The sequence below is a fragment of the Triticum urartu genome, chromosome 4 (genome assembly GCF_003073215.2).
Source record: "Triticum urartu cultivar G1812 chromosome 4, Tu2.1, whole genome shotgun sequence".
Taxonomy (NCBI): domain Eukaryota; kingdom Viridiplantae; phylum Streptophyta; class Magnoliopsida; order Poales; family Poaceae; genus Triticum; species Triticum urartu.
In genome coordinates, this window is record NC_053025.1 from 536,914,241 (window position 1) to 536,941,339 (window position 27,099).

The 27,099-nt window shown below is 46.5% G+C and overlaps 1 protein-coding gene across 1 annotated transcript; it reads left to right on the top strand.

Annotated features, from left to right (window-relative positions):
• Positions 1–8,181: 8,181 nt before the first annotated feature.
• Positions 8,182–14,036, top strand: LOC125552499 (beta-glucosidase 6). The gene is made up of 11 exons (XM_048716077.1): positions 8,182–8,720; positions 10,411–10,477; positions 11,413–11,471; positions 11,631–11,706; positions 11,815–11,886; positions 11,976–12,063; positions 12,183–12,778; positions 12,864–12,895; positions 13,001–13,103; positions 13,200–13,308; positions 13,446–14,036. Exons 1-11 carry the CDS (start codon positions 8,538–8,540, stop codon positions 13,618–13,620), a joined length of 1,560 nt encoding a protein of 519 aa, XP_048572034.1. The 5' UTR covers positions 8,182–8,537; the 3' UTR covers positions 13,621–14,036.
• Positions 14,037–27,099: the final 13,063 nt, after the last annotated feature.

Consider the following 27,099-nt stretch of genomic DNA (forward strand, 5'->3'; position numbering starts at 1 on the left):
ATTCCTCTACATATGTTCTTTTATTCCTCTACTGGCCATCAAAGCAGTGAACTGAGTGAAGGATGTTGGTGTTCTACTGTTGTTGACTTGTTGTTAAAAGCTTACTCTGATCCTGATGTTGTTATGCATGAATGTTGTTGTTGTTGTTGTTGTTGACTACTTGACTTGTTAAAATGACCTGATGTTGCACGATTGTTGTTGTATGAAGTTAAGAAAACCCGTTCCAGAATTAAATGTGACTGAAATCTTGAAATTTACATGCTTCTTGTATGTTAGTGCAAGTTTTTGGAGTTCAAAATATGTGACTGCAGCTGTATGTTAGTGCAAGTGTTTACAATTATATGTTTACAATCTATGACTGAAATCTTGAAATATTTACATGCTTCTTGTATGTTAGTGCAACTGTTTACAATTATACCAAAGTGAGTGATGTTGCTGCTTTTTTTTTCTTACAGATGACTCAACATGATGATGATCAGCACATAGAGATGTCACCGATGATAGAGATGGAGGAAGTGGGCACTAGTCATATGGCCACTCGCAGCACAATTGTATTGCCTGAATGTTCTGGTTCACAACCATCTTCCAAGGAGCAATTTCGTGGTTCAGAACTAACTTCTCAAGAGCAATCTGCCACTGGGGTCGTTGATTTGGAGAATGGGAAGGATAGTAAGAAAGGTCACTTAGGTCAGGGAAGGAGGGAGATGGCACCACGATCAAAGATGTGGGACCATTTCGATAAGATTAAGGATAAGAATAATGTGGTGAAGGTTGATAAATGCAAATATTGCAAACGTGAATTGAAGGCTGACACAAAGGATCATGGTACTTCATCCTTGATCAGACACTTTGATGTGTGCAAGAGCAACCCTCACAAGATGGCCAAAGATCCGAAGCAGTCCACTTTGCAAATAACTCAAGGAGAAGGTGCTGGGACCTGGAGGTTTGATCCTGATGATCTGAGGGAAGCTTTTGCTGAAATGGTCATTCAAGATGAGTTGCCTTTTTGTTTCGGCGAGAAGCCGGGCTTTAGGAAATTTATGTCCAAAGCTTGCCCATGTTTCAAACCGCCATCTAGAAGAACCTGCAGCAGAGACACTATGTGCCTATTCTTTCGAGAGAAGGCCAAGCTGAAGAAATTCTTCAAGGATTCTTGTCAGCGAGTTTGCCTAACAACAGATTGTTGGACTTCTCAGCAGCTGGATGGATATATGACTGTAACAGCAAGTTTTATTGATGAATCTTGGAGTCTCCATAAGAAAATCATTGGTTTTTTCTTAGTGAAGGGGCATAAGGGAGATGACATCGGGAAAAACTTGGTTAGATGCTTGACTGAATGGGGTTTGGAGAGAGTAATGACTGTAACTATTGACAATGCAACTAACAATGATGGTGGCATTTCTTATTTGAGGAGGCAACTAAACAAAACAAACATAGCTAATGGCAAGTTCCTGCACATGAGGTGTGCTGCGCACATTGTTAACCTTATTGTCCAAAATGGCATAAAAGAAGTGGATGTCTCTGTGAAGCGTGTTAGAGCTGCTGTTAGGTATATTAGAAATGGTGGTTCAAGAGTGGTCAAGTTTAAGGAGATTGCCGAGGAAGAAAAGATAAACAGCAAGGCATCTCTGAAGATTGATGTCCCGACCAGATGGAACTCAACTTTTCTCATGCTCAAAGCCGCCAATATTTATGAGAAGGTGTTCATAAGGTTAGCTAAAGAGGATATCCTTTACATTGATGATATTTCCGAAGAGAATGATGGCTTTGGTTTCCCTGAAGAATCGGATTGGGAGAATGCAAAGAAGTTAGAAATTTTTTTGGAGCATTTTCATGACCTTACTATTCATGTCTCTGCTACTCTTCATGTGACTTCCAATAGATTCATTCATGAGATTGGAGAAGTGCGTTTGTTGATTCAAGCTTGGATAAACAGTCCTGATACTTTGCAAGCAGCAATGGGAAAACGAATGAAAGATAAATTTGACAAGTACTGGGGGCTTTGGCACACAAAGGAGCAGGACACGAATGACAGAGAGAAGGAGAAGGAGAAGGGGAGGGGAAAGGGAAGGGGGAAGGAGAAGGAGAATACCAATTTACTGATTTTTGTTGCTGCAGTTATTGATCCAAGATACAAGCTATCGTTGTTCACAAATGCTATTGTTGATGAAATATTTGGCGAGGAAAAGGGACAACATGTTTGGGAAGCTCTTAAAGCTTGTGTCCATAACTTATTTGATGAATATAGAGATCTTTATGCTCCAGCTGAATTACCAAATCAAGTACTTGAACCAAGACAATCAAAGGGAGGCAGAGGAGCCTTGCTCACTGATGTTATAAAAAAGAAGTTGAAGATGAACAATGGTTCGAGTATGAATGTCAAGTCAGAACTTGACAAATATCTTGCTGAAGATACCGAGGATATAGAGAGCAATGTTAACATTCTAGCTTGGTGGAAGAACAATGCTGCTCGATTTCCAATATTGGCACGCTTGGCCCGTGATGTGCTTGCTATACCCATTTCAACAGTAGCATCAGAGTCTGCTTTCAGCACAAGTGGGCGTATTTTAGATGACTTTCGTACATCCCTTACTCCATTCATGTTGGAAACTCTAGTGTGTGCACAAGATTGGCTGAGAATGGGAACACCTATTGACATTCAAGAAAATATGGAGGAGTTGGCGATGATCGAAAAAGGTACACCATTGTTGTCTTTTTGGAAAAAGAATAGTGATTTCTTCCTAGTTTCTTTATGTGAAATATTTTCTCAAATTTCTAAATGCGCTAGCTATTGTATTCTACTATTCTTGTTCTCTTGATCTTGGAGCTGTTATAATTTCATTGTTTCCATTGCAGAGTTAATTGAAGAATTTGGGCCCAAAGAAAAACGGCAAGATAAAAGTGACAAAAGCTTGTCTTCCACTTCCAAATCAGAAGGAAGCAAGTTCAACTCCACCATTGAAACATCTACTTAAAGGTATAACATTTTAAGTTTTGACATGCAAGTTGACAACTGACATGTCCTCATATAATTGTATGATAATGCAATGAACTCGCATTTGTTGTTGCAGCATGAGCTTGTGAACTGGTGTTGGAGTGTTGCTGATGATACATGGCTGATTCAAGTGGTGGCTACTAAATGTCTAAACTGAACTACTTTGTGTTATGCTATGTCTCGTGGCTGGTGGCTCATAGCCTACTATGTTGTTTGAATCATTGTCATGATGTACTTGTGGGTTATGGTGAACACCTGTGCTAGTTGGTAGTTGCTACTATTTGCTGAGAAGTGGATCTATGTATCATGTTAAGATTGTGGCGATTGAGTATTGCCATGCAATGTGTTGCTGCAAACTACTATTTCTCATGTTGTTATGCTGCTGTAAATGTCATGCTGTCATGCACTTATGATGTTCGAAATTATCATTTTTCATGTTGTTATGCTGCTGAAAATGTCATGCTGTTATGCACTTATGATCTTCAAAATCATCATTTTTCATGTTGTTATGCTGCTGAAAACTGATTTGTCATGCTGAGTTTTCCTGCTAAAAACTGACATTGGCCATGCTGAATTGTCCTGCTAAAAACTACTCTCAAATGTACTCTGTTTTTGGCAAGCGTGTGGCTCTGTAGCAGCTTGAGGCTACTGTACTCTGTAGGTGTAGCAGCTTGAGGCAATTAACAGCCGTACTGATGCAACTGCCACTGTTTCTTTCTCACCTCAAATAGAATATGGATGCATTTGTAAGTATAAATTAATCATCATTTATATAGACTAATTAATAGAAGAAGAGGGAAAATAATCACATCACATCAGTAAGTACATTTGTTCACAGTTTGGGAAATTTGGGATTACCTAAACCCGAACCCGAAAATTCGGGTACCCGATATTTCTGGTTTTAGTTTTTTTAGGGATATTTCGGGAGTTGTTTCTGAAAACCCGAATTTCAAAAAACCCGAACTACCCGACCCGAAATTTTGGGTAAACCCGAACGCCCAGAGTGAGTCCCTCAGGTCGGGTGGTAGTGCTAGTACCCATGATGACGAGGGCGATTGTTTCATTTTTATCCTAGTTTCATAAAAAATTTTGCGAGAAAACTTTCAATCTATTCATCTTCTATCATGGCAGTACAACGAACACTAAAAATAATAAAAATTTCATCCAGATCCGTAGACCACCTAGCGACGACTACAATCACCGAAACGAGCCGAAGGCACGCCGCCGTCATCACCCCTCCCTCGTCGGAGTCGGACACAACTTGTTGTAGTAGACATGCATTTCTCACTTACTGTTCTGTATGGATGGTGAGCTATCTCAAAACCAGGCATTTCTCACTTGATGAAAATGGCATACAAGAAATTGTCACGTTTCAGAAAAGAAAGAAAGATGGACAACAATAACTTTTTTTGAGACAAATGGACAACAATAACTGATGTAACATCAACCGACTTTGGGCCAGTGACAGGTGGGTGAGCATGTTCGGGGCCCCACATATGAGTGGCCTTAATCAGCCCAGGTAAAGTCAGTGCACCACAACCCCATCCACTCGTACTGCCGCGCGTAATGAGTCAAAGACACGGACCGGCCATGCATGTGCAGTCCAAGTGCGATGCCGTCCACATGCAACTGAATCTTGTCGTCCTGCTGCTGACGAGGAAGGAAACGGCCGGCGAAGGGCCGTCGGCGTCGTGTGTGGACAGAGACGTCGAAATCCAAGAAGAAGAGGACACCCGCCGGACACCGGTCACCAGCTCCGTCGACGGATGGCCGGACCGGAATTGTTAATGCCCGGTCAAGAACAATGAATGTGCTAGCTGCATCTGGCTAGCCAGCTTGCCCGCACATGCCGCGCGTTCCTGTGCATGCATGCATGAACTGCAACTTGACAAGTTCGTCCTCCGTCCTTCCTGAGACCGGCCTCAGGTCTGAACCGCACGACCGCCGTCTTCTTTCTCGCGGCCGATCCAGACGAATTCCGATGCTTCACACCACACGAATCACAGCTAGAACGTACATACAGGGGGCCGGCACATTTTGTTTCTTTGATACGTGACCTGCTACAGGACATTAATAGGACTGTACACAATGCACAAGTGCACAAGCGAGGTCTACTTCATCCAGAGCCGTGAGCGCCGTCGCCATCCGCCGCGACGACATGAACGTAGTCCAAAGGGAAGAGGGCCAGTTTATTTTCATCTAACTGATTAAGAAGAGATATTTAGGGGTAAGCGTGCCGTTTCCACTTGTTGGATACGTATGTTTCGGCCTCTTGTAGGAGTATCCGCCAATGTCTGTCACGGATGGAGCAGAAGCCGCCAGCAGGAAATTAGAGCGCTGCCTTTGATTTGATCCTGTGACGATCCGTGCACGGGACGCTTCCGTAAAACCCTACATGCATTTGTTTAGAGCAAAAACGGCGATCGTGTCACTGCAAAAGGCCAAGAAGAAGAAGAACACACTTGATTTGTTACGTAATTCAGTTGTACCAAGAGACGGAATTACAACGGCTTCGTGGATGGGGTCAACCGACGTGGTCGTCCTACATCTACATGTGCGGTGCAGTACATTTTTCTATTTTGAAAAGGAGGATGTGCCCCCGGCCTCTTCATGTGGGCGATGCATGCAGCATCAGTAAGCTAAGTCTGAAGCCATCATTTTGGCAACACCTGTCACTACTCCTATCCCCATGATGCAGGGATGCCAAATGTCAGAGTCTAATACCAAACAGACATACGTACATACGTGTAGGTTATGTAATGATGACGTACGTACATGATTGTTTCATGCCTGCGTGTGGATTCCTTGTCCTGGTCGGCTTCATCTAGCCGTCTAGTGTTCGTTTCGCTCCTGGGATCTCCAGAGTCTTCGCTTTGTTGAGTTGTCTTGCTAGAATGGCTGGTTTTTGTGGTCTATCTGATACGTGGATGAGCCTTTGATCTTTACGGAGAATTGGGGGAATGGTTCACGAGGTTTTGGTCCTCTTAGAAGCCAATTCCCTCAAATTGGTCTTCTTGTCGGTGACCAGACAGAGTTATGAGAAGATGGAGAAGTTGCGATGGAGATTGGGACTGAAAGATTTTCATGGTGTAGGAAGTGATGAACGCAGTGGCAGGCTAGCTCTCTATTGGGCTGAATCGTTGCATGTAACAATCCTAGATGCATACCAGCGATATATTGATGAGGTGATAGTGGATATTGTCACTGATGTGTCTTGGAGGCACTTTTGTCTATGGAGAACCTAGAGTTGAAAATAGACATATGATGTGGCAACACTTGGAGAGACTGCAATCAACGTCAGGCGAACCATGGTCCGTGTGCGGTGATTTTAATGAAGCGACGTGGCAACACGAGCACTTCTCTAGTATATGCAGCATGGAGGGAAAAACCAGAGGGCGGCGTTGCGATATTCTCTCTTGGTTTGTGAACTTGAAAAACTCAGTTTCACGGGAGCACCTTTCACATATGATAACGCCAGCTGGGGGACCGGAGCGTTCGAGTTAGGCTGGACAAAGTGTGTGTGGATGAGTCTTGGTGTCAACACTTCCCAGCAGCGCGTGTTTCGCATCTGGCCACGTCTTGGTGCAAATGGTGGCGGAGGAAAGAAATTAAAAAAAAGCGTACACTAAGGTGTGAGATCATGTCGGAGCGCGATCCTGCGCTTTCAGAGGTGATAGTTGCGGCATGGGCTAGGAAACTCCCTTCGGGTGATTTACGTTCAGTGGCGGGTAGTTTAAAAGAAGTGATGCATAGCTTGAAAACATGGAGTGCAAAAAACTTCAGGCATGTTACATACGATATAAAAAGATCCATATGGAAAGCTTATTTTCAAGCAGGGAATGTGGATCGTTTATTACTAAGAGAAAATCAGCTGGGTAATGACAAACGCGGACGGTGCAACATCAAGACATGGAGACACGGGAGGAGGACGGGTGGTCACGCGCGATCACGAAGGTGCCTTTTGAGGAGCCGCTGCTCACTTCTTTCCTTCCAGTGTGAACCCTGAGATTGTCGAGATACTTGCACGCCGGAGGGCGGAGGGCAGTTCAGTTCACCGTTGCAATCTGTATTCAGAAACTACACATCGAGTTCAATAGTAGGGAGGTAGTGTGTATGATCAACGATCAAAACAAGAACCTATTTGCGTCGGGCCCACTAATTGAAGAGATCAAGGTGCTGCTACATGCTTGACAGGATTGGAAAATCAGCTATAAGACATGATCCGCGAACTACACTGCTCGTATCCTAGCTAAGCTTGCTGTAGGGGAGGAATTGTGCTAGGAATGGCGCCTAGGGCCGTCGGATTGTATTTCGTATGTAGTCTCGGACAAGATCCCAAACTTTGGGTAATAAATTAAGTGATTTCCCCTAAAAAGGGAACGTTTCTTTGTGTTGTTCACCGAAAATGGTACAAATTAAATATTCAAATAAGGACATGTGTTATTCATTGGAGTTGAGAGAATAGTTATGAAAAGATGAGGCCGATCAACAAATTAAAAATAAGTAAATGTGCACGGTCTATCATTCATTGTGCTCATTTATGCCTATTTAATAATTATTATTTTGAGAAATCTGATTGTGGTAGAACTACAATCTGCATGAAGGCGAGGCGGCGGTGTATGTCGACTTAGCATCAATGGCCCCTGATCAAGGCGGTGGAAAGGATGGTCGAAGGAGCCTCCTAGCACCATCAGCGGGCAAGGGCGTTCGTTATTGAAATCGACACCGGAAAGAAAAGAAGTATCCTTCCAACTCAGCAACTATACTGATGTCGTTGTAAGATAGCCCCATTGTGTATGTCCTCAAGGCTCCACGAAAAAGAACCCGCTCAGGAGGAGAGGCACGCGTGGAGGGAAGGGGGTTCTATTCTATTGGCAGGCTAATGGTACACATTCTGAATTGTTGAAAAGGCTTATTTCAAAATTATTTAGCATTTTTTTACATGTAGATTTTGGTGGAAATATTTTCATTAATTACTTTGATAGTGGCATATTATTTCCAGTTCTTCAGAGCGACAATCTGCATAGCTTTTGTTTTTTGAGGGTGACAATCTGCATAGCTGCGTATCTGAGTAACCGCAGCCACGACATGTACCGCAGCCGGAATGATTGCTCAATAACAATGTCTGTTTGACCAACCATCGGGGTGAAAAAGGAAGGGAGAAAGCTCCTCCTCTCCCGGCTTCCCCTTCACACTCCCGTTCCCGGCCGCGTCCCCAACCACCATCGCTTCAGCCTCCACACTTCGCTCCCTTAAAGCAATCGCCCAGTCCAGTACACTGACGGCCGACCGCTGACGCCAGATCGACCGAGCTCGCCGGTGAGTCCATTCTGGACCGGCTCATCGGTGGAGCCGTGCATGCCTCGGTTTCCATCGCCATTATAAATACCGCCCCACCCACACGCCGGCCAACACATCGGCGCGCACACACAGTCACGCACTAGGCATTTCTTCCTTTCCCTGTCCGTCCGTGCCTGCGTCTGCGTGCTCTCCGGAGCCCACGCACCACGACGTACGCCCGCTTTCTCTTTCTCGCTCCGGGATGGGGATAAAGCGGCCGGGCCAATGCGGCGCGGCGGCGTCGCTGGCCCTGCTTCTCGTCCTCCTCGTCGCCGCGCCGCCGCGGGGATGCGTTGGGGCTGAGGGGAGCGGCGGGGGAGGAGCGCTCACGAGGGGGAGCTTCCCCAAGGGGTTCGTCTTCGGCACCGCCTCCGCCGCGTACCAGGTTCGTTCGTTGGCTGCCTGCCACTTCCCTCCATCTCTCTCGCTGGTCCGCCGCGCGTCCATGGATCTTGGCGAATCTGACTTGCATGGTGGCGCCATTGATTTTTCTTTTACTTCCGTCTTCGTGCATGCGCGCCAGTTCTAGTGCCACTGCCATGCATGCATGTTGTGTGTGGAGGATGAACGAGTGTCCATGATCATGTTTTACGTGGGTCGTCGATGATTTGCTTGGAACAAATTGACGAATCTTTGGTTTGGATTCCTTGCAAAAAATGATTACGGTGCGTAGAGTACCAGTGTGATAAGATCGAAGAGTATATGCCCCGTCATAGCTAGGAGGAAGAAGACCATGCCCCTAAGATACATCATTGGCCTTGCTGTAAGCATCGCCATGGGATGGGACTTGGCAGCCTAGAGGCCAAGTTGGGACAAAGAAGGGGTTGGAAGGAACAAAGGTTGTATTCTTGTCTTGTGGCCTTGGGTTTGCTTTCTGACGGCGGCCTTTTGGACCCTCTTCTCCTCGTCTGCCTACCATCTCTGTTTGTGTATCCATCGGTCGCGCATAGGCCATCCACCTCAAGCATAACATTCGCCGTGGACGCGCGTACACGGCAAAGTTGCACAACGAGTTAAAAAAGAAGTCATTAGATTTTCATCCCAGGTGAAAAAGACATTGTCTAGCTAGCTAGATTTTTTCACTCTTAGAACCATGATCCACTCTCTCTAGGTCTCTATCTATATCTCTTTCTTCAAATATTAGACTCCATTAACAGCATTAATTTGTTCTCCCAATAAATAAAGGAAATATTTCATGCGCGATTAAGTGTACTACTGCTGCTAGACCTAGCGGCCCCTGCCAAATTTTGTGTAGCCAATTAATCACTTGCCCAACTCATTGCCATCCATGCCAAGACTATGCAGCAGAAGAGACCGATCGTCCCAATCAAGGAGCAGGGGCAGGTACTACGCATGCATGCTCTACGTGCCCGACCTGTCATGATCCCTCGGGACGGATGCATATATTCTCTTCTCCCGTGCCCGTGCCCCCTGCCCGTCGGCGCCGGGCTAGCTGCCTGCCTAGCCTAGCTGCTTGACCGTGGGTGCGAAACCTGCCGAAAACGACCGGAATTTTCAAGGTTCACGGGCGGCGCGCGTCCGTCCGGTGGAGAGGAGAGGACGGTGCCCATTCGCGCGCGAGCACCACCGCACATGCTGCGCGCGGCTCCCATGCCCCCACTGTAACCGTCCTCTTCCTCCCAGAGCGTACGTTTGACCTGTGCTGTGCGTTGTGTGGACGCGCAACGCTGCCATGACAGGACCAATTATACGGACTACTCCCTCGTATTATCCATATTAACTGTCACTCACTTAGTGTAGTACTAAATCAGCACGGTTAATACATAGATTTGGTTACTTTAAGACGAGCTCGACATGCAGTTCATGGCCCGATAAAATAAATCGTTTTCTTTAGGAGAGAAAGGCAAAAGGCTTGGGTCATTCATTGACTAAAGAAGAAGTCATTGTTCGAGACGAAGAGGAAAACATCTATATCTAATTACTCAAACGCTCGGCCGCCGCGAGGACCCAGAGCTTAGCTTCATTCTTCAAAATAAATCTTGTGTTGTTTCGTACGTACTACTCTACTACTGAATAACTTGTCTTATGTTGTAATGATATATCCTCTTGTGCAGTACGAGGGGGCGGTGAAGGCGGACGGGAGAGGGCAGACCATCTGGGACACCTTCGCGCACACCTTCGGTACGTACGTACTTTACTTACATGCATGTATGTATAATTCTCTCGTATTACTCCTATTTACTATCACCAGGGACAGCACCCCAAAGCTAGTCCTCTCAGTGCCTACAGTGCAGCCGGCCACGTGCATTTGTGAAGAACCGATATGGGCTAGGTGGTCGTAATTTACCATTGCAACGTGCACCACCGCACCAGGATACACGTCACTGACTGGAACTGGATAAGCTAGACGTCAACTCACGATCGAGTCACAAACATGCCTGGGCCGGCCTGACCTTCAGCGCCGTTGTAACTTCTTTCCTGGGATTACCCGTTTGTGTCAACAGAGTTACAAGCGCCTTTACCTTGGGTGCAAGAAGCTTTACCACCACGTAAATGGAGCTCCCATCTCTGTCAAGGAATGTTGGAACTGCCTCAGCGCGCAAGCCCAATCATTGGGTCGTCTTCACACTCCTTTTTTTTTTTTTTTTTTTTTTTTTGCGCGTAGGGTCGTCTTCACACTCATATCGCAGCACTAACTGGCAGTCTGTCATTCCCCACCGAGTCTAAGCTAGCTCTGACCGAAAGTGGCCATGAAGTTAGCGTTCCTTGTTCGTTGCAACGCTTCCTTTTTCTTAAAAAGCGTGGATAACTAGTGGCGCAAAGCAAAACACATTGTGCATGCGCGCCCTGATTGATGTGCGTGTCCAACCTACCCACCCTTCTGCACTCACCACATTTGCATTTGCATTCCAAGCAGTGGAGTACATCGACAAGGCAGCCCTAATCTAGCCATGCTGTGTTTAGTTCAGGTTGATAGTGTACATCTAATAAGCTGAAATCGTAGGTAAGGATTAACTGAGCTCGCTGCATTAGGCAGCCATCACAATTAGTTGGAGCCGGTTGAGACTCGTAAACTCTGGCTGATTCCACAAGACACGACCCTCTCTGTTGTGCAGGAAAGATCAGTGACTTCAGCAACGCCGACGTCGCCGTGGATCAGTACCACCGTTTCGAGGTGAGCGCCACGCTCTGCTACCGCTCAACACCGACTGCTCTGCTCTGCGTACATACGTGCCATACTAGTAGTGATCGGTAGTAGCATACGAGGTCTTGCGCATCTCGATGTGATTGATGCTTTGGGAAGAATGATGCATGGTGGTTTCTTGTCTGTCAGGAGGACATACAGCTGATGGCGGACATGGGGATGGACGCGTACCGCTTCTCCATCGCCTGGGCCAGGATCCTCCCAAGTAGGCCGCCCATCTCCACCTCAAATCACCGGATTTGTCCGTGATCTCACTCAGGCCGCTCTCTGTCCTGACATGTGCAAACGTCCTCTCTGTGTGTGTCTTTTTCAGATGGTGTTGGTCAGGTCAACCAGGCCGGCATCGACCACTACAACAAACTCATCAACGCACTGCTCGCTAAAGGTGAATGCAATCGTAACATATGCCTATCTGTATTTCTATGTAGTCCTGCTTGATCGGCACTGACACATGTGAAATTCGTGATCTTGCAGGGATTCAGCCATATGTGACCCTGTACCACTGGGACCTCCCCCAGGCTCTGGAGGACAAGTACAACGGGTGGCTCGACAGGCAGATTGTGTGAGCACACACCACCCTCTTAACCTGCAACCATTCTTGCAACTTAACCAACGGTAGATTCATGCCTTACAGTAAGTCTTGCATAATTTCCATGGCAAAAATAATGGTTAAAAACGCAGCGACGACTTCGCGGAGTACGCCGAGACGTGCTTCGCGGCGTTCGGGGACCGGGTGAAGCACTGGATCACGGTGAACGAGCCGCACACGGTGGCCATCCAGGGCTACGACGCCGGGCTGCAGGCGCCGGGGCGCTGCTCCGTGCTGCTCCACCTCTACTGCAAGTCCGGCAACTCCGGCACCGAGCCCTACATCGTCGCCCACAACTTCATCCTCGCCCACGCCGCCGTTTCCCGCGTATACAGGACCAAGTACAGGGCGGCGCAGGACGGGCAGCTCGGCATGGCGTTCGACGTGATGTGGTACGAGCCCATGTCGTCGGCCGCGATCGACGTCGAGGCGACGAAGCGGGCGCAGGAGTTCCAGCTGGGGTGGTTCGCCGACCCCTTCTTCTTCGGCGACTACCCGGCCACCATGCGGAAGCGGGTCGGGGAGAGGCTGCCCCGGTTCACGGCGGAGGAGGCCGCGCTCGTCAAGGGGGCGCTCGACTTCGTCGGGATCAACCACTACACGACGTACTACACCAGGCACAACGACACCGACATCATCGTCCGCCTGCTCAACGACACCCTCGCCGACACCGGCACCATCAGCCTCCGTCAGTGATCTCTCTGAATCTCCCTCAAGTTTGTACTTTCACCCGTGTTAGAAATGGGAATGTTGATGTTTTTGACGATTTGCAGCATTCAAGAACGGCAGAGCGATTGGGGACAGGGTGAGTCCGGGCGGCATGCACACATTATCTTCAAGATTATCGTTCTAGTAAACTGTAAAACTGTATGTGATTGAAGTTGAACTGAAGACTGATGCGGCTATGCAGGCGAACTCGATATGGTTGTACATTGTGCCCAGAGGGATGAGGAGCCTGATGAACTATGTCAAGAACAGGTACAACAGCCCACCAATCTACATCACCGAAAACGGTAAGGGCGCGACGGACCTGAGTCCTTATGATCCTGCATGTCAATAGACATGAGATTCAGAGCTCTGACGGTGTGCGATTGCTGATGCTGATGCAGGGATGGATGACAGCAACAGCCCCTTCATTGCCCTCAAGGACGCCCTCAAGGACACCAAGCGGATAAAGTACCACAACGACTACCTCACCAATCTGGCCGCCTCCATAAAGTAGTACACTACACTACCACTTCTCAATTTGTGCTAAATTTCCCATTGCCATGGATGCATTTGAAGCAAAAAAAGGTGTACGATTTGCGTGATGTTTTAGTAAGTCTTACGTGTTTTGGTGTGGTGATTTAACGCAGGGAGGACGGGTGCGATGTGCGCGGCTACTTCGCGTGGTCGCTGCTGGACAACTGGGAGTGGGCGGCCGGGTACTCGTCCAGGTTCGGGCTCTACTTCGTCGACTACAACGATAAGCTCAAGAGGTACCCCAAGAGCTCGGTGCAGTGGTTCAAGAGCCTCCTCCACTCCAGTTGAGATCGAGCTACTAGCACTTTGCTAGGTCATTGGTTTGTGCTCGTGTGCATGGTGTGACTGCATGTATTGTCACCGTGTCTGTCTGTTGCTGCCAGTATGTTAGGATGATACACACGTCTGGGGTTTCAGAGTTAGAAGGTGTTGTCTTCATGGATCGTATAGCTTCTACTTGTATTCCTCGGACGTTTTCATCATATATATACACACATAAGACCGAATATTCCATTCGGGTCTAGGATCGATCGGGACCGACCAAACCGTGGCGGAGATAGGGGGACCAGTAGGGCCTGCCCTCCTAACATCACTGATTTGCTTCTAATTTGGAAATGACCAGTGCATAGTTTAGAAAAAAAATACATGCATTGTAGTTTGGCCTCTGTAATCATAAGTTTGTGTCATTTGCCCCCGATCTTTAATTCCTGGCTCCAAAACTGCGACCAAGGTTCACTGGGATGCATGTCGCAAGGCGTATATCCACTCACAGGTGCTATATCTACCTTTGGTAGAATGCCATGGCCCACTCACAGGTGCTTTCATTATGTTGCTCGCCTTTACGTCTCCGTTGTTACAGGTTTATGCTCTCACGATGACCTCGGGCCCCAACAATGAAGAAGCAGTCCCTGCAGTAATATCTGAAGTTTTGACATGGATTCCAGCAGTCTTTGCATAACCAATTGGCTTACCTTCGCGCCATATCCACAATCACAAAATTGTTCTCATTCCAAGGGCTCAGCCTGTTAACATTCCCTCACAAGACCAACCAGGTTCCCCATTCCAATTATTGACAAACTACCAGAGGAACTTACAGGGTCTAGTTGGTTTTCTAAGCTCAACCTATAGCTGGGTATCACCAGATTCAGCTTAATACTAGACTGCTTTTCAAACGCATAATGGCCAATTCGAGTACAGAGTGGTGCCTTTTGGTTTGAGTGGCGACCAGCTACATTTAATAGTGCTATGAATGGTAGCCTGAAGCCTTGTCTTTGATGTTGCATCATTGTTTTCTTGATGATATCCTTGTCTACAGCAAGACACTTGAGCAACATATTTTGGATCTGAGCGAGGTGCTCCAACTTCTTGAGCGCGCCCAATAGCTTGTCAAGCATGCCAAATGTTCTTTCGTCCAACGACAGATCTCGTAATTGGGGCATGTTGTTAGTTAAAAGGGGTTCACAACTGACAAGAACAAAATCAAGGAACTTGAGAACTGGCCAACACCAACTAATGTCGAGCAGCTGCGTCAGATTTTGGGGTTGGTAGGGTACTATTGTAAGTTTGTGCGACACTATGGCATCATCACTAAACTACTGACAAACTTGCTTAAGAAACATGCTCCCTTTCGATGGACGCCTGCCACTGAACATGCATATCAACTGCTCAAGCATGTCCTAATCTCTGCACCGGTCTTGGCATTGCCAAATTTCTCTGTTCCTTTTGTTATTGACAAGGACGCAACTGACTGGGGAGTGGGGGCAGTGCTTCACCAGAAAGGACATTCTATTGCATATTTGAGTAAGGCCTTGGGCCCAAAGATGCTTGGTTTGTCTACATATGAAAAGGAGTTCCTAGCCATTATAATGGTGGTGGACCTTTGGCGCTCTTATCTTCAACACATCGAGTTCATCATTCAAACAGATCATAGTAGCTTGCCATACTTGCAAGAGCATGTAACGCCACGGCCACTGGTTCTCGTCCGTTACGCCTGACGGAATTTAGACTGGCCCATAGACCAACAACACTAGTCTTTCATGTGCACTTTGTCCTTCCTCATGAGCACCTGGAACCAACTTCCCAGATGGTCACACATCCTCAAATTACTCCATCCCAAGCACACTTAACTTGAAGTTCTTTTCAAATGGTCTCTCAAAAATAAGGAATTATTTGTTGATATGAGTAGTCTATCATTCCTATTAAGTCGGACTCTCACAGAGTAGCGCTTGAACACACTGTGGCAAAAGAAGGCATTTACCAAATTTATTGGACTTCACTATAAAATATGCTACAAGAAAGGAGTTGAAAAAGGGGCGACAAACGCATTGTCCCGCAAGGTGCAACCCACTGCTGATCTATGGTTGTTTCCATTTGCCAAGCAGTCTAGCTCGAGAAGGATGTAGAGAGTTACAAAAATGATCTGGCGGCTTAGAAGTTGCTCACTGATCTTGCTTCCGGCCGCGCCAGCACTACACGCTCCTACTCTCTATAAAAGGGAGTCATCAAGTTCATGGGAAGAGTTTAGTTGGGATAAAATATACCTCTTCAAGCAAAAGTCATTTAGGCACTTCATGACAGTGCGTTCAGGGGACACTCAGGTTTTCATGTCATGTACAAACGTGTACGCTGACTCTTCCATTGGTCGGGCAAGAAGAAGCAGATAAAACACTATGTGCAGGGTTGCCAAACGTGTCAACAAGCAAAGCCCAAACGAGTAAATTATCCGAGGCTGCTCCAACCTCTTCCTGTTCCGTCGCAAGCCAGGCTTACTATGATGCTGGATTTTATAGGTGGCTTGCCACATTCCAACATATATCATTGGATCCTTGTCATGGTCAACAAGTTCACTAAATATGCTCACTTTTGTCCTCTTAGCCATCCTTTTTCTGCTACTCAAGTTGCCAAGGTATTCTTTGACATTGTATACAAGTTGCACGAGCTACCAACTATTATGGTTTCTGATCGTGATCCCATTTTCACGAGCAAGTTTTGCAGGGAACTCTTTGCTTTGATGGGCACTGATTGAGATTTGAGCATGGCCAACCACCATCAGTCATATGGCTAGTTAGAGCATGTGAACTAATGCTTGGAAATATACCTTCGTTGCTTTCTTCACTCTTGTCCCAGGAAATGGTCCTAGTGGTTGTCTTCTGCAGAGTATTGGTACAATACGGTTGATCACTCTGCTATTGGTGTTTCCCCCATTCAAGGCGCTATATGGGTATGAGCCCAGGCAATGGGGGCTTGAAATTCCTGATGCTACACCTATAACGGATGCCCAACAATGGATTCAGGAACTTGCAGCCATGAATGAATTGTTGAAGCAACAACTCAACAGGGCAAATAAAAAAAATGAAGCACCAAGCTGACAAGGCTCGTAGCCATCGTGAATTTGCTATTGGAGATTCTGTTTTTCTGAAGCTTCATCCATACGCGCAAAGTTCAGTGTCTAACCGATCCAACCACAAGCTCTCTTTTTGATTCTTCGGTCCCTATAAGATCTTGGCTCGGGTGAGCACTCTCTCCTGCCGCCTGAAGCTTCCAGACGAAGCACAAGTGCATCCAATTTCCCTTGTCCCACAATTGTGCGGCGCCATTCCAGCATACAGTAAGGTATCTCCACAATCACATTTTGATGTTGATGCTTTTGCCATTCCTCTCTAAATTCTAGAGACACGATGGCATAAGCGCTGAAATGCAATGATCGAACAAGGCCTAGTGCAATGGTCTGTGTTGGGGATATGACTATTGGGTATGACCCGCCCAGGAGGGGCCGGGTTATACCGATGACGGTTCATCAAGACAAGGACCGTGAAGATGTTGAAGATGGCGGTTTAGATAGCAGGCTTATTAAGGACCCAAAACCCAAAGGTGGCTTAAGGCCCATAGGTATAAACCACCATATGTGTATGACTTGTATTGTAAGGCAGGCATAGTTAGTCATCGAGCCGGACACATTGTGTATGAGTCGGCCGGGACTCCGTGAGCCGCGGGGCATCAACCTGTATATATAAAGGGATGATCTGTCGGCGGTTTAGGGCAAGAAACAACATGGATCGAAAGCTAGGTCAAGCGTATTCGCTCCCTGGTAATCAAAACCCAAGTAATACCACCTCAACTGGATTAGGCTTTTACCTTCACCACAAGGGGCCGAACCAGTATAAACTCCTTGTGTCCTTTGTCCCGTTTAACCCCTTTAAGCTAACCTAGTTCCGATGGCTCCACAACTAAGTCCTTTTGCTAGAACATCTGCCGTGACAATTTCAAGACAGTTGGCGCCCACCATGGGGCCAGCGCATAGTGGTTTCGAGTTCTTACAGGGCAACTTCGAAGGGATCAAGGGATACATTGTGGGCTGGATGACCAAGAGTCGTCGCGGCAAGCTCTACATCGATGATGCAGGCTAGGGTCCCGAGGCTGGCTCAATCGAGTATGGGTACCGGGTCCCCTTCGGCGGAATCCACGTCTTCATCGACAAGATCGACGAACCGGGCCCTGAGCCGGACATCTGCACCGACATCATCGAGATGGCTCAGTGTGCACGACCCGCCCGGGTTCAACCCGCCGTGAAGCACGCCTTCGTTGGGTTTATCCATGGGGCACAATTTGAAGGATCCGTGTCTGGCAGTGAGAGGGCCGTCTACTCCGACGGTGAATCGTCCACAGGCGAGACTAACTCAATGTATTAGCGTCAAGACGGCCGGCTTTGGGGCTGTTCCCATGGCGATAGTCTTCCGGACCCCTATGAGCCGCCGAACCGGGTTGCGATTTTCATGGCTGGTACGTACCCAGGGAAAAATTCTATGACTGCAACGACAATGATTTCCGGGTTAGCAACGGCAAAGGCAGCCGGGGAAGGAGGCCCTGTGCACCCGCCGGCTCAGCTCTTGGCCGGCTTGTTGGATACTCTGACGACGTTATTAACAACAGAGGTTAACCCAGCAAATCAAGCTCAGCATAACACGGAAGTTGCAAAGTTGCGAGATGAGATAGCTCAAGCTAAGGAAGACCTGGCGGCTGAGAACACTAGGATGACCGCGGAGCGGGATGCTCTGGATGTTCAGGCACAACGAATTCAGGCAGATTCCTTGCAGCTCATGTTGGATCAGAACACTTCGAACGAAGTCATGAGGAGGAGGCATCAGACTCGTCTACATTCAGTTTATGAGGTGAGAAACCTCTTTAACACGCTTGGAGCGAGGGCCAGCAACCCGCGGGTGGTGAGCCGAGCGGCCGAAGCACCTGGAACTGGAGCGTCGGTTCAGCCACGGTCGGTAGACCCGCCACGTTTGAAAAATACTCCACCTCAGTATGTTCCAACACCTCCGGGTCATTATTCTAACCCGTTGGATAATATGATTGCTACGGCAACGCGATTGGTGGCTCTCCCGGTTGAAGGCGAGTCCCCGACGGCGGTTAAAACACAGAGGGCCAGAGAACTTCTTCAGACGGCTTTGGAGCAGCAAGCGGCTTATTCTTATAGTCGTGAGCGGATTCACTCGACCTCTCGTCCATGCCGGAGTTACAGCCGGCACATTGACTCACCAGCGGTTTCAAGTACTAAACAATGCCGTAACCAGCCCCGTGGACATGACCCGGCATGCGGTGGTGCTAATGCCCAGACTCTGGTGGATCAGGGCAGGGCGCGTCAGGAGGCTGAGCTGGCGGCTCAGTACGTGGCTCATCAACATGCTCCGGCTTATCCGACGACTTCGGTAGAGGCATGCACAACCTCTAGAACTTTGGGTGTGCCATGTTTAGTGCCGGCTCTGCGGAACGAGCGCTTGCCTAAGGATTTCAAGGGTCCTCGTAAGGTACCTAACTACACAGCTGACCTGCCCCCTAAAGCGTGGGTCGAGAGTTATGAGATGGCCATGGAACTGCTGGATGCTAGCGACGCTGCGTGTGCCAAATATTTCACCATGATGCTGGAGGGGACGGCCCGTACTTGGTTAAAAGGGATGCCCGCCAATTCCATTGGATCATGGGCCGACTTGAAAGCCCGGTTCATCCAAAATTTTAAAGATACATGCAAGCAGCATATGTCGATTGTGGATCTGGATTCCTGTGTCCAAGAAGAAGGCAAGTCAACAACCCATTGGGTGCGCCGGGTCTCAACTATCCTGCACTCGCCGAATCGTATCAATGCTGGTTCAACGGTCTTGATGTTAGAGAAGAATCGTCGTTTTATGCCCCTTAAGCAGAAGCTAGGGTGGCTCAAGCGCCACTGCAGTGACATGGGGGAGCTGATGGCGGCTCTGGTTAAGTATGCTAACTCTGATAGTACCAAGGACCCCGAGTCTGATGATGAAAAGCCGGGAAAGGGAAAGAAGAGTAGCAATACCAAAGGGCAGCAGCATAACCCGACGAGTCAGGGAGGCAACGGTAAGCGCAAAGCTGATAATAGTTTGGATTTTGTGGCTAACACCAATACGCAGAATAATGGACAACACCATAAGGGAAAGCCACCTCCTCGGATTGGGGGGCCAGGTTTCGATCTTGAGCGGCTGCTGAATCAGCCCTGCCCGAGGCACGGTAGACGGGAAAGGTCGTCCACTCACCTTTGGAAGGATTGCTTCATTATGAAGGAGTACAAAAATTCTAATCTTTTTCAGGATAACCATGGGCCGGGTGGCAGTTCAGGCTCTGGTTCTCACGGCCTGGGTTACGATGGTGGTGGTTCTAATTCTGGTTTTCAAGGCCAAGATAATCAGGGTGGTTACAACCAACAGAACAATCAGGGGAATCAGCAGCAGCAATCTGGTTACCAGAGTAACCCGAAGCAGTTGAATAGTGGGTAGTACCATGTTTTCACCACAAGTTTATGCAAGCGGGATCAAAAGCTCCATAAAAGGGCTGTGAACGCCGTTGACCCAGTGATTCCCCGTTACTTGCGATGGTCTGAGTAGCCCATTGTGTGGAGTCGTGAGGATCACCCGCCCCGGGTTGATAATCCATGTCACTTGGCGCTGGTGGTGGCACCTCAGGTTGGGGGGCACAAATTCACTAAGGTGCTCATGGATGGAGGCAGCATCACCAATATCCTTTATTATGAAACTTTCCGTCGCATGGGATTGACTGACAAAAATCTTAAGCCGTCGAACACTGTTTTTCACGGTGAGGTACCTGGTAAGTCGGCATATCCGGTTGGTAAAATATCTCTGTAAGTTGCTTTCGGAGATGAGTATGACTCCAGATCTGAGACGTTGACATTTGAAGTGGTTAAAATCAAGAGCCCTTATCATGCTCTGTTTGGGCGGCCGGCTTATGCTAAGTTAATGGCAAGGCCTTGTTGTGTTTATTTGCAGCTGAAGATGTCGGGTCACAAGGGTATTATAACAGTGCATGGGAGTCGCAAGATAGCCTTGGAGTGTGAAGAAGGCGATGTTGCTTATGCCGAGTCTGTTTGTGCGATAGAGGAGTTGAAGTTTTACAAAGATAATGTTGACCCAGTAGATATGACTGATGAGCCACAAGTATAGGGGATCTATCGTAGTCCTTTCGATAAGTAAGAGTGTCGAACCCAACGAGGAGCAAAAGGAAATGATAAGCGGTTTTCAGCAAGGTATTCTCTGCAAGCACTGAAATAATAGGTAACAGATAGTTTTGTGATAGGATAATTTGTAACGAGCAACAATTTACAAAAGTAAATAAAGTGCAGCAAGGTGGCCCAATCCTTTTTTGTAGCAAAGGACAAGCCTGGACAAACTCTTATATGGTGTAAAGCGCTCCCGAGGACACATAGGAATATCATCAAGCTAGTTTTCATCACGTTCATATGATTCGTGTTCGGTACTTTGATAATTTGGTATGTGGGTGGACCGGTGCTTGGGTACTGCCCTTACTTGGACAAGCATCCCACTTATGATTAACCTCTATTGCAAGCATCTGCAACTACAACAAAAGTATTAAGGTAAACCTAACCATAGCATGAAACATATGGATCCAAATCAGCCCCTTACGAAGCAACACATAAACTAGGGTTTAAGCTTCTATCACTCTAGCAACCCATCATCTACTTATTACTTACCAATGCCTTCCTCTAGGCCCAAATAATGGTGAAGTGTCATGTAGTCGACGTTCACATAACACCACTAGAGGAGAGACAACATACATCTCATCAAAATATCGAACGAATACCAAATTCACATGACTACTAATAGCAAGACTTCTCCCATGTCCTCGGGAACAAACGTAACTACTCACAAAGCATATTCATGTTCATAATCAGAGGGGTATTAATATGCATATAGGATCTGAACATATGATCTTCCACCAATTAAACCAACTAGCATCAACTACAAGGAGTAATTAACACTACTAGCAACCCACAGGTACCAATCCCGGGCTTAGAGACAAGAATTGGATACAAGAGATGAACTAGGGTTTTGAGAGGAGATGGTGCTCGTGAAGATGTTGACGGAGATTGCCCTCTCCCGATGAGAGGAGCGTTGGTGATGACGATGGCGATGATTTCCCCCTCCCGGAGGGAAGTTTCCCCGGCAGAACAGCTCCGCTAGAGCCCTAGATTGGTTCCGCCAAGGTTCCGCCTCGTGGCGGCGGAGTCTCGTCCGGAAAGATGGCTTATGATTTTTTTCCTCATCGAAAGACTCCATATAGCAGAAGATGTCCATCGGAGGGCCACCAGGGGGCCCACGAGGTAGGGGGGTGTGCCCAGGGGGTAGGGCGCGCCCCCACCCTCGTGGGCAAGGTGTGCCCCCCCTGGTGAATTTCTTGCGCTCAATATTTTTTATATATTCCGAAAACGTCTTCCGTGAAGTTTCAGGACTTTTGGAGCTGTGCAGAATAGGTCTCTAATATTTGCTCCTTTTCCAGCCCAGAATCCCAGCTACCGGCATTCTCCCTCTTTATGTAAACCTTGTAAAATAAGAGAGAATAGACATAAGTATTGTGACATACTGTGTAATAACATCCCATAATGCAATAAATATCGATATAAAAGCATGATGCAAAATGGACGTATCAACTCCCCCAAGCTTAGACCTCGCTTGTCCTCAAGCGAAAGCCGAAATCGAAAAATATGTCCACATGTTTAGAGATAGAGGTGTCGATAAATAAAATACGGACATGAGGGCATCATGATCATTCTTAGAACAACAACTTATATAATTCTTGTCATATGATCTCTTATGCTAGAGTAACAATTCAATCACAATTTCAAGTATGAATCATAAACTTCATTGAAAACTAACAAACTATAATCTCAGTCATTGAAGCAATTGCAATTTATCATAATATAGGAAAGAGTTAATATAAGAGCTTTTCAACAAGTCCACATACTCAACTATCATTTAGTCTTTGCTAACACCCACGCAATACTTATGGGTATGGAGTTTTAATCGGACACAGAGAAAGATAGGGGCTTATAGTTTTGCCTCCCAACGTTTTACCTCAAGGGTAATGTCAACAATAATAGTTCATGAAAACTCACATCCAATCAGCCATATATACCAGGATCTTTCCAACATGTTGTGCTTGCCAAAAGATAAAATGTAAAAAGAAAGGGTGAAGATCACCATGACTCTTATGTAAGGTAGGAGATAAAGGTAAAAGAAAGGCCCTTCGCAGAGGGAAGCAGAGGTTGTCATGCGCTTTTATGGTTGGATGCACAAAATCTTAATGCGAAAGAACGTCACTTTATATTGCCACTTGTGATATGGACCTTTATTATGTAGTCCGTCACTTTTATTTCTTCCATATCACATGATCATATAAAGCTTATTTTCTCCCACACTAATAAGTCATACATATTTAGAGAGCCATTTTTATTGCTTGCACCGATGACAACTTACTTGGAGGATCTTACTCAATCCATAGGTAGATATGGTGGACTCTCATGGCAAAACTAGTTTAAGGGTGTTTGGAAGCACAAGCAGTATCTCTACTTGGTGCAAAGGATTTGGCTAGCATGAGGGGGAAAGGCAAGCTCAATCATGTTGGATGATCCAAGACAATATAATTTATCTCAGATGTAAGAAAACATAACCCATTACATTGTATTCCTTGTCCAACGTCAACTCTTTAGCATGTCATATTTTAATGAGTGCTCACAATTATAAAAGATGTCCAAGATAGTATGTTTATATGTGAAGACCTCTCTTTCTTTATTACTTCCTATTAATTGCAACGATGAGCAAAACTATGTTTGTCAACTCTCAACAACTTTTATTCATCATACTTTTTCTATGTGAGCTCATTACTCTCCATAAGATCCATATGATCTCTTTGTTTCCTTTTTATTCTTTTCTCTTTTATTTTATTCACTCAAGATCATGGCAAAATAAACAAGCCCTTGACTCAACACTAATCTTTATTATATATAGCTCACGGACTCGATTACATAGAAGGATCATAAAGCAAAACTCACAACTAGATCATACTAAAACTTTATTCTACTAGATCAAGATATTACCAAAAGGATCAAACTAAGAAAAACGGTAAAGTTAGAAGTGATGGTGATACGATACCGGGGCACTCCCCCAAGCTTGGCAGTTGCCAAGGGGAGTGCCCATACCCGATGCTCAGTTCTTCTTTGTTGGTGAAGAAGGTGGAGTTGTTGATGATGGATAGTCACACATCGAGCGTAGGAGGTCTTCTAACTTGCGGATAATGCCTTTGAGTGCGATGATATGCTCCTTCAACAAAATATTTTCATGTGTGAGATACTTGTTTTGTATACGGGCTAACTCAATCATCTTGAAAGCCTCGATCTCAGTTGGGGTAAGAAGATTGTGATCAAGTTGAAGGATGTCTTCTGCTACCGGAACTTGGTCCTCCATGGTCTTCTTGATCCCTTCATCCTTGTTGATCTCCATAGGTTCTTCCCTCTTCATCTATATCTTCATTAGCCAAGCATCGTTGTCACCATTGTTGGAGGAGGAGGGAGACGACATGATGCTTGGTGTTGACAACCCTGGCACAAAACAGCTCAAAACAAGACCAGAGGATTTTTGCGTGATACGGTGGTTAAAACCTTCGGGAGGTTATATAATGAATTTTTACCGACCAAAATATGCGTCGTGTACGAAAACGGAGTCCGGAGAGAACACGAGGTGCCCACGAGGTAGGGGAGTACGCCCGTGGAGCCCTCATGTCCTTTCCGGACTGCTTCTTATTTTTTCTATTTTTCTAAATATTCCAAAACGGAAGAAAATTGCCATTAGAACTGTTTTGGAGTCGGTTGACTTACCGTACCACATACCTATTCCTTTTCGGAGTCTGGAACGTTCCGGAAAGTGTCCCTTATGTATTCCTCCGGGGTTACGGTTTCAATAACATTGGTTTCAACATTTATAGGATTACCTGAGATATAATGTTTAATTCTTTGACCGTTCACCACCTTCAGATTTGTGCCTTCGAAGTTGTTGATTTTTATGGCACCGGAATGATAGACCTCCTCGATAACGTAAGGGCCTTCCCATTTAGAGATAAGTTTTCCTGCAAAATCTTAAACGAGAGTTGTATAGCAATACATAGTCACCAACATTAAACTCACGCTTTTGTATCCTTTTGTCATGCCATCTTTTAACTTTTTCTTTAAATAATTTGGCATTTTCATAGGCTTGGGTTCTCCATTCATCAAGTGAGCTAATATCAAATAACCTCTTCTCACCGGCAAGTTTAAAATCATAATTGAGCTCTTTAATGGCCCAATATGCCTTATGTTCTAGTTCGAGAGGTAAGTGACATGCTTTTCCATGAACCATTTTATACGGAGACATACCCATAGGAATTTTATATGCAGTTCTATAGGCCCATAATGCATCATCAAGTTTCTTGGACCAATTCTTTCTAGATCTATTAACACTCTTTTGCAAAATTAATTTGAGTTCTCTATTACTAAATTCTACTTGACCACTAGATTGCGGGTGATAAGGAGATGCAATTCTATGATTAACATCATATTTAGCAAGCATTTTACGGAAAGCACTATGAATAAAATGTGAACCACCATCAGTCATTAAATATCTAGGGACTCCAAACCTTGAAAAAATAACTTCTTTAAGCATCTTAATAGAGGTGTTATGATCAGCACTACTAGTTGGAATAGCTTCTACCCACTTAGTAATGTCACTACAAAAAAAATACACTTCCATGATGATACGTGTTCGTCACAGTAGGTCGCATTTTTTGTCATGCATGTACATCCATGACGATTTTATAACAGAATCAAGATAGTCATACCTGTGCTGTCGTAGAAGTGTTCCATGACATTACCAAAATTATCATCACAGAAGTGTCCACTTCCATGACGATAAATCGCGCGTCACAGAAGTGCTTTCGTCAAGGGTGACCGACACGTGGCATCCACCATAACAGAACGCCGTTAAGCTATCGGGTCGGATTTTGGATCCGATAACCCGTTAACAGCCCTGACCAATGGGAAATTTCCACGTGTAAAATTCTGATTGGCCAAAGGGAACACCTATCAGCTCGTCAGTGGGCCAGATGTCGCCCGTCCATTGGAGGAGACATGCCTATGATACGTCGACACGTGGCTCGGCCCAACAGAGGCCCATATAGGTTAAACAGGCCGACCCAGTCAAAGGCCCGTAGAACTTAATCAGGTACTAGTGGGCCAGCCCAATAACGGCCTGCTTAATAAAGGCCCATTTACGGCCCGAAGCCAGATCTGGCCCGTTAATTGTTTGCCCAATATTTGGGCCCATTTACGGCCCGAAGCCAGATCCGGCCCATTAATTGTTCGCCCAATATTTGGGCCTATTTGCGGCCCGAAGCCAGATCTGGCCCGTTAATTGTTCGCCGAATATTTCGGCCCAACTACAGCCCAGTGACTTTCGGCCTGTTAGAGGCCTGATGTAGACATAGGCCCATTTCAGCCCAGTGTGACTTTCGGCCTGGGAATGGCCCGTGCTGCCCATGGGCCATATATGGTCCGACGGGACATCGGGCCCACTAACGGCCCGTGCTAAAGGTGGCAACAGTTAAGCCCAATGTGACTTTGGGAATGTTAAAGGCCTGTCGCGTAATTCGGCCCGTTGATGCCTGTGCGAAGCTTTCGGCCTCTTAAAGGCCCATGATATCAGTGGGCCAACTAAGGCCCGAGATATGTTTCGGCCTGGTAACGACCCGTGAGCTAACTGGGCCCAAAACGGCCCGGTCAACATTTCGGCCTGCTGAAGGCCCGTCGACGACTAGTGAAAATTGAGGCCCAACATGCATTTTGGCCTGCTAAAGGCCCGTGGTTTCATCTCGGCCGTAACAGGCTAGTACAATATTCAGCCTGTTAATGGCCCAACACTACCTGGGCCAAACTAAGCGCTGGGTCGACAAAAGGCCCAACTAAAATATAGGTCGGTGTAAGTTTGGGCCTGGCGCAATGTGTGAAGGCCCCAATCACTCGGGCCCAAGAAATACGCAGGCCGGCCCAATTTTGGCCCGCTAAAACCTGGCCCGTTAGAGTTGAATGTTTCGGTCCGGTCGACTACATCTGTTTTTTTTCAGATAGCGAATGATGGCAGTAACTAGTAGGGATTAAGAACAAACCTACTCTATACAATAAAGAAATTACGGCATAGTAACTAAGAATAAACCTACACTATACAATAAAGGATTTAAGGTATATTACATCCACTGGGCATTGAAGTTCGCCACCAGTGATCATAAAGCGCAACGAAGAAGCAGATTACAAAAACTGGGCACCATTGCAGCGTAACAAAATAATACTGAACCGAGACCACTTCCAAGACAGTTCAAGAAAGGTTAGCCTTGCGGGGGAACTGCTGC

Excerpts from the sequence above, each read along its gene's own strand:
- LOC125552499 (XM_048716077.1), top strand. The coding sequence starts at position 8,538 with ATGGGGATAAAGCGGCCGGGCCAATGCGGCGCGGCGGCGTCGCTGGCC. Across the intron at positions 10,478-11,412 it reads CACCTTCGCGCACACCTTCG|GAAAGATCAGTGACTTCAGC; the intron begins GTACGTACGTAC and ends TCTGTTGTGCAG. Across the intron at positions 12,064-12,182 it reads TGGCTCGACAGGCAGATTGT|CGACGACTTCGCGGAGTACG; the intron begins GTGAGCACACAC and ends TTAAAAACGCAG.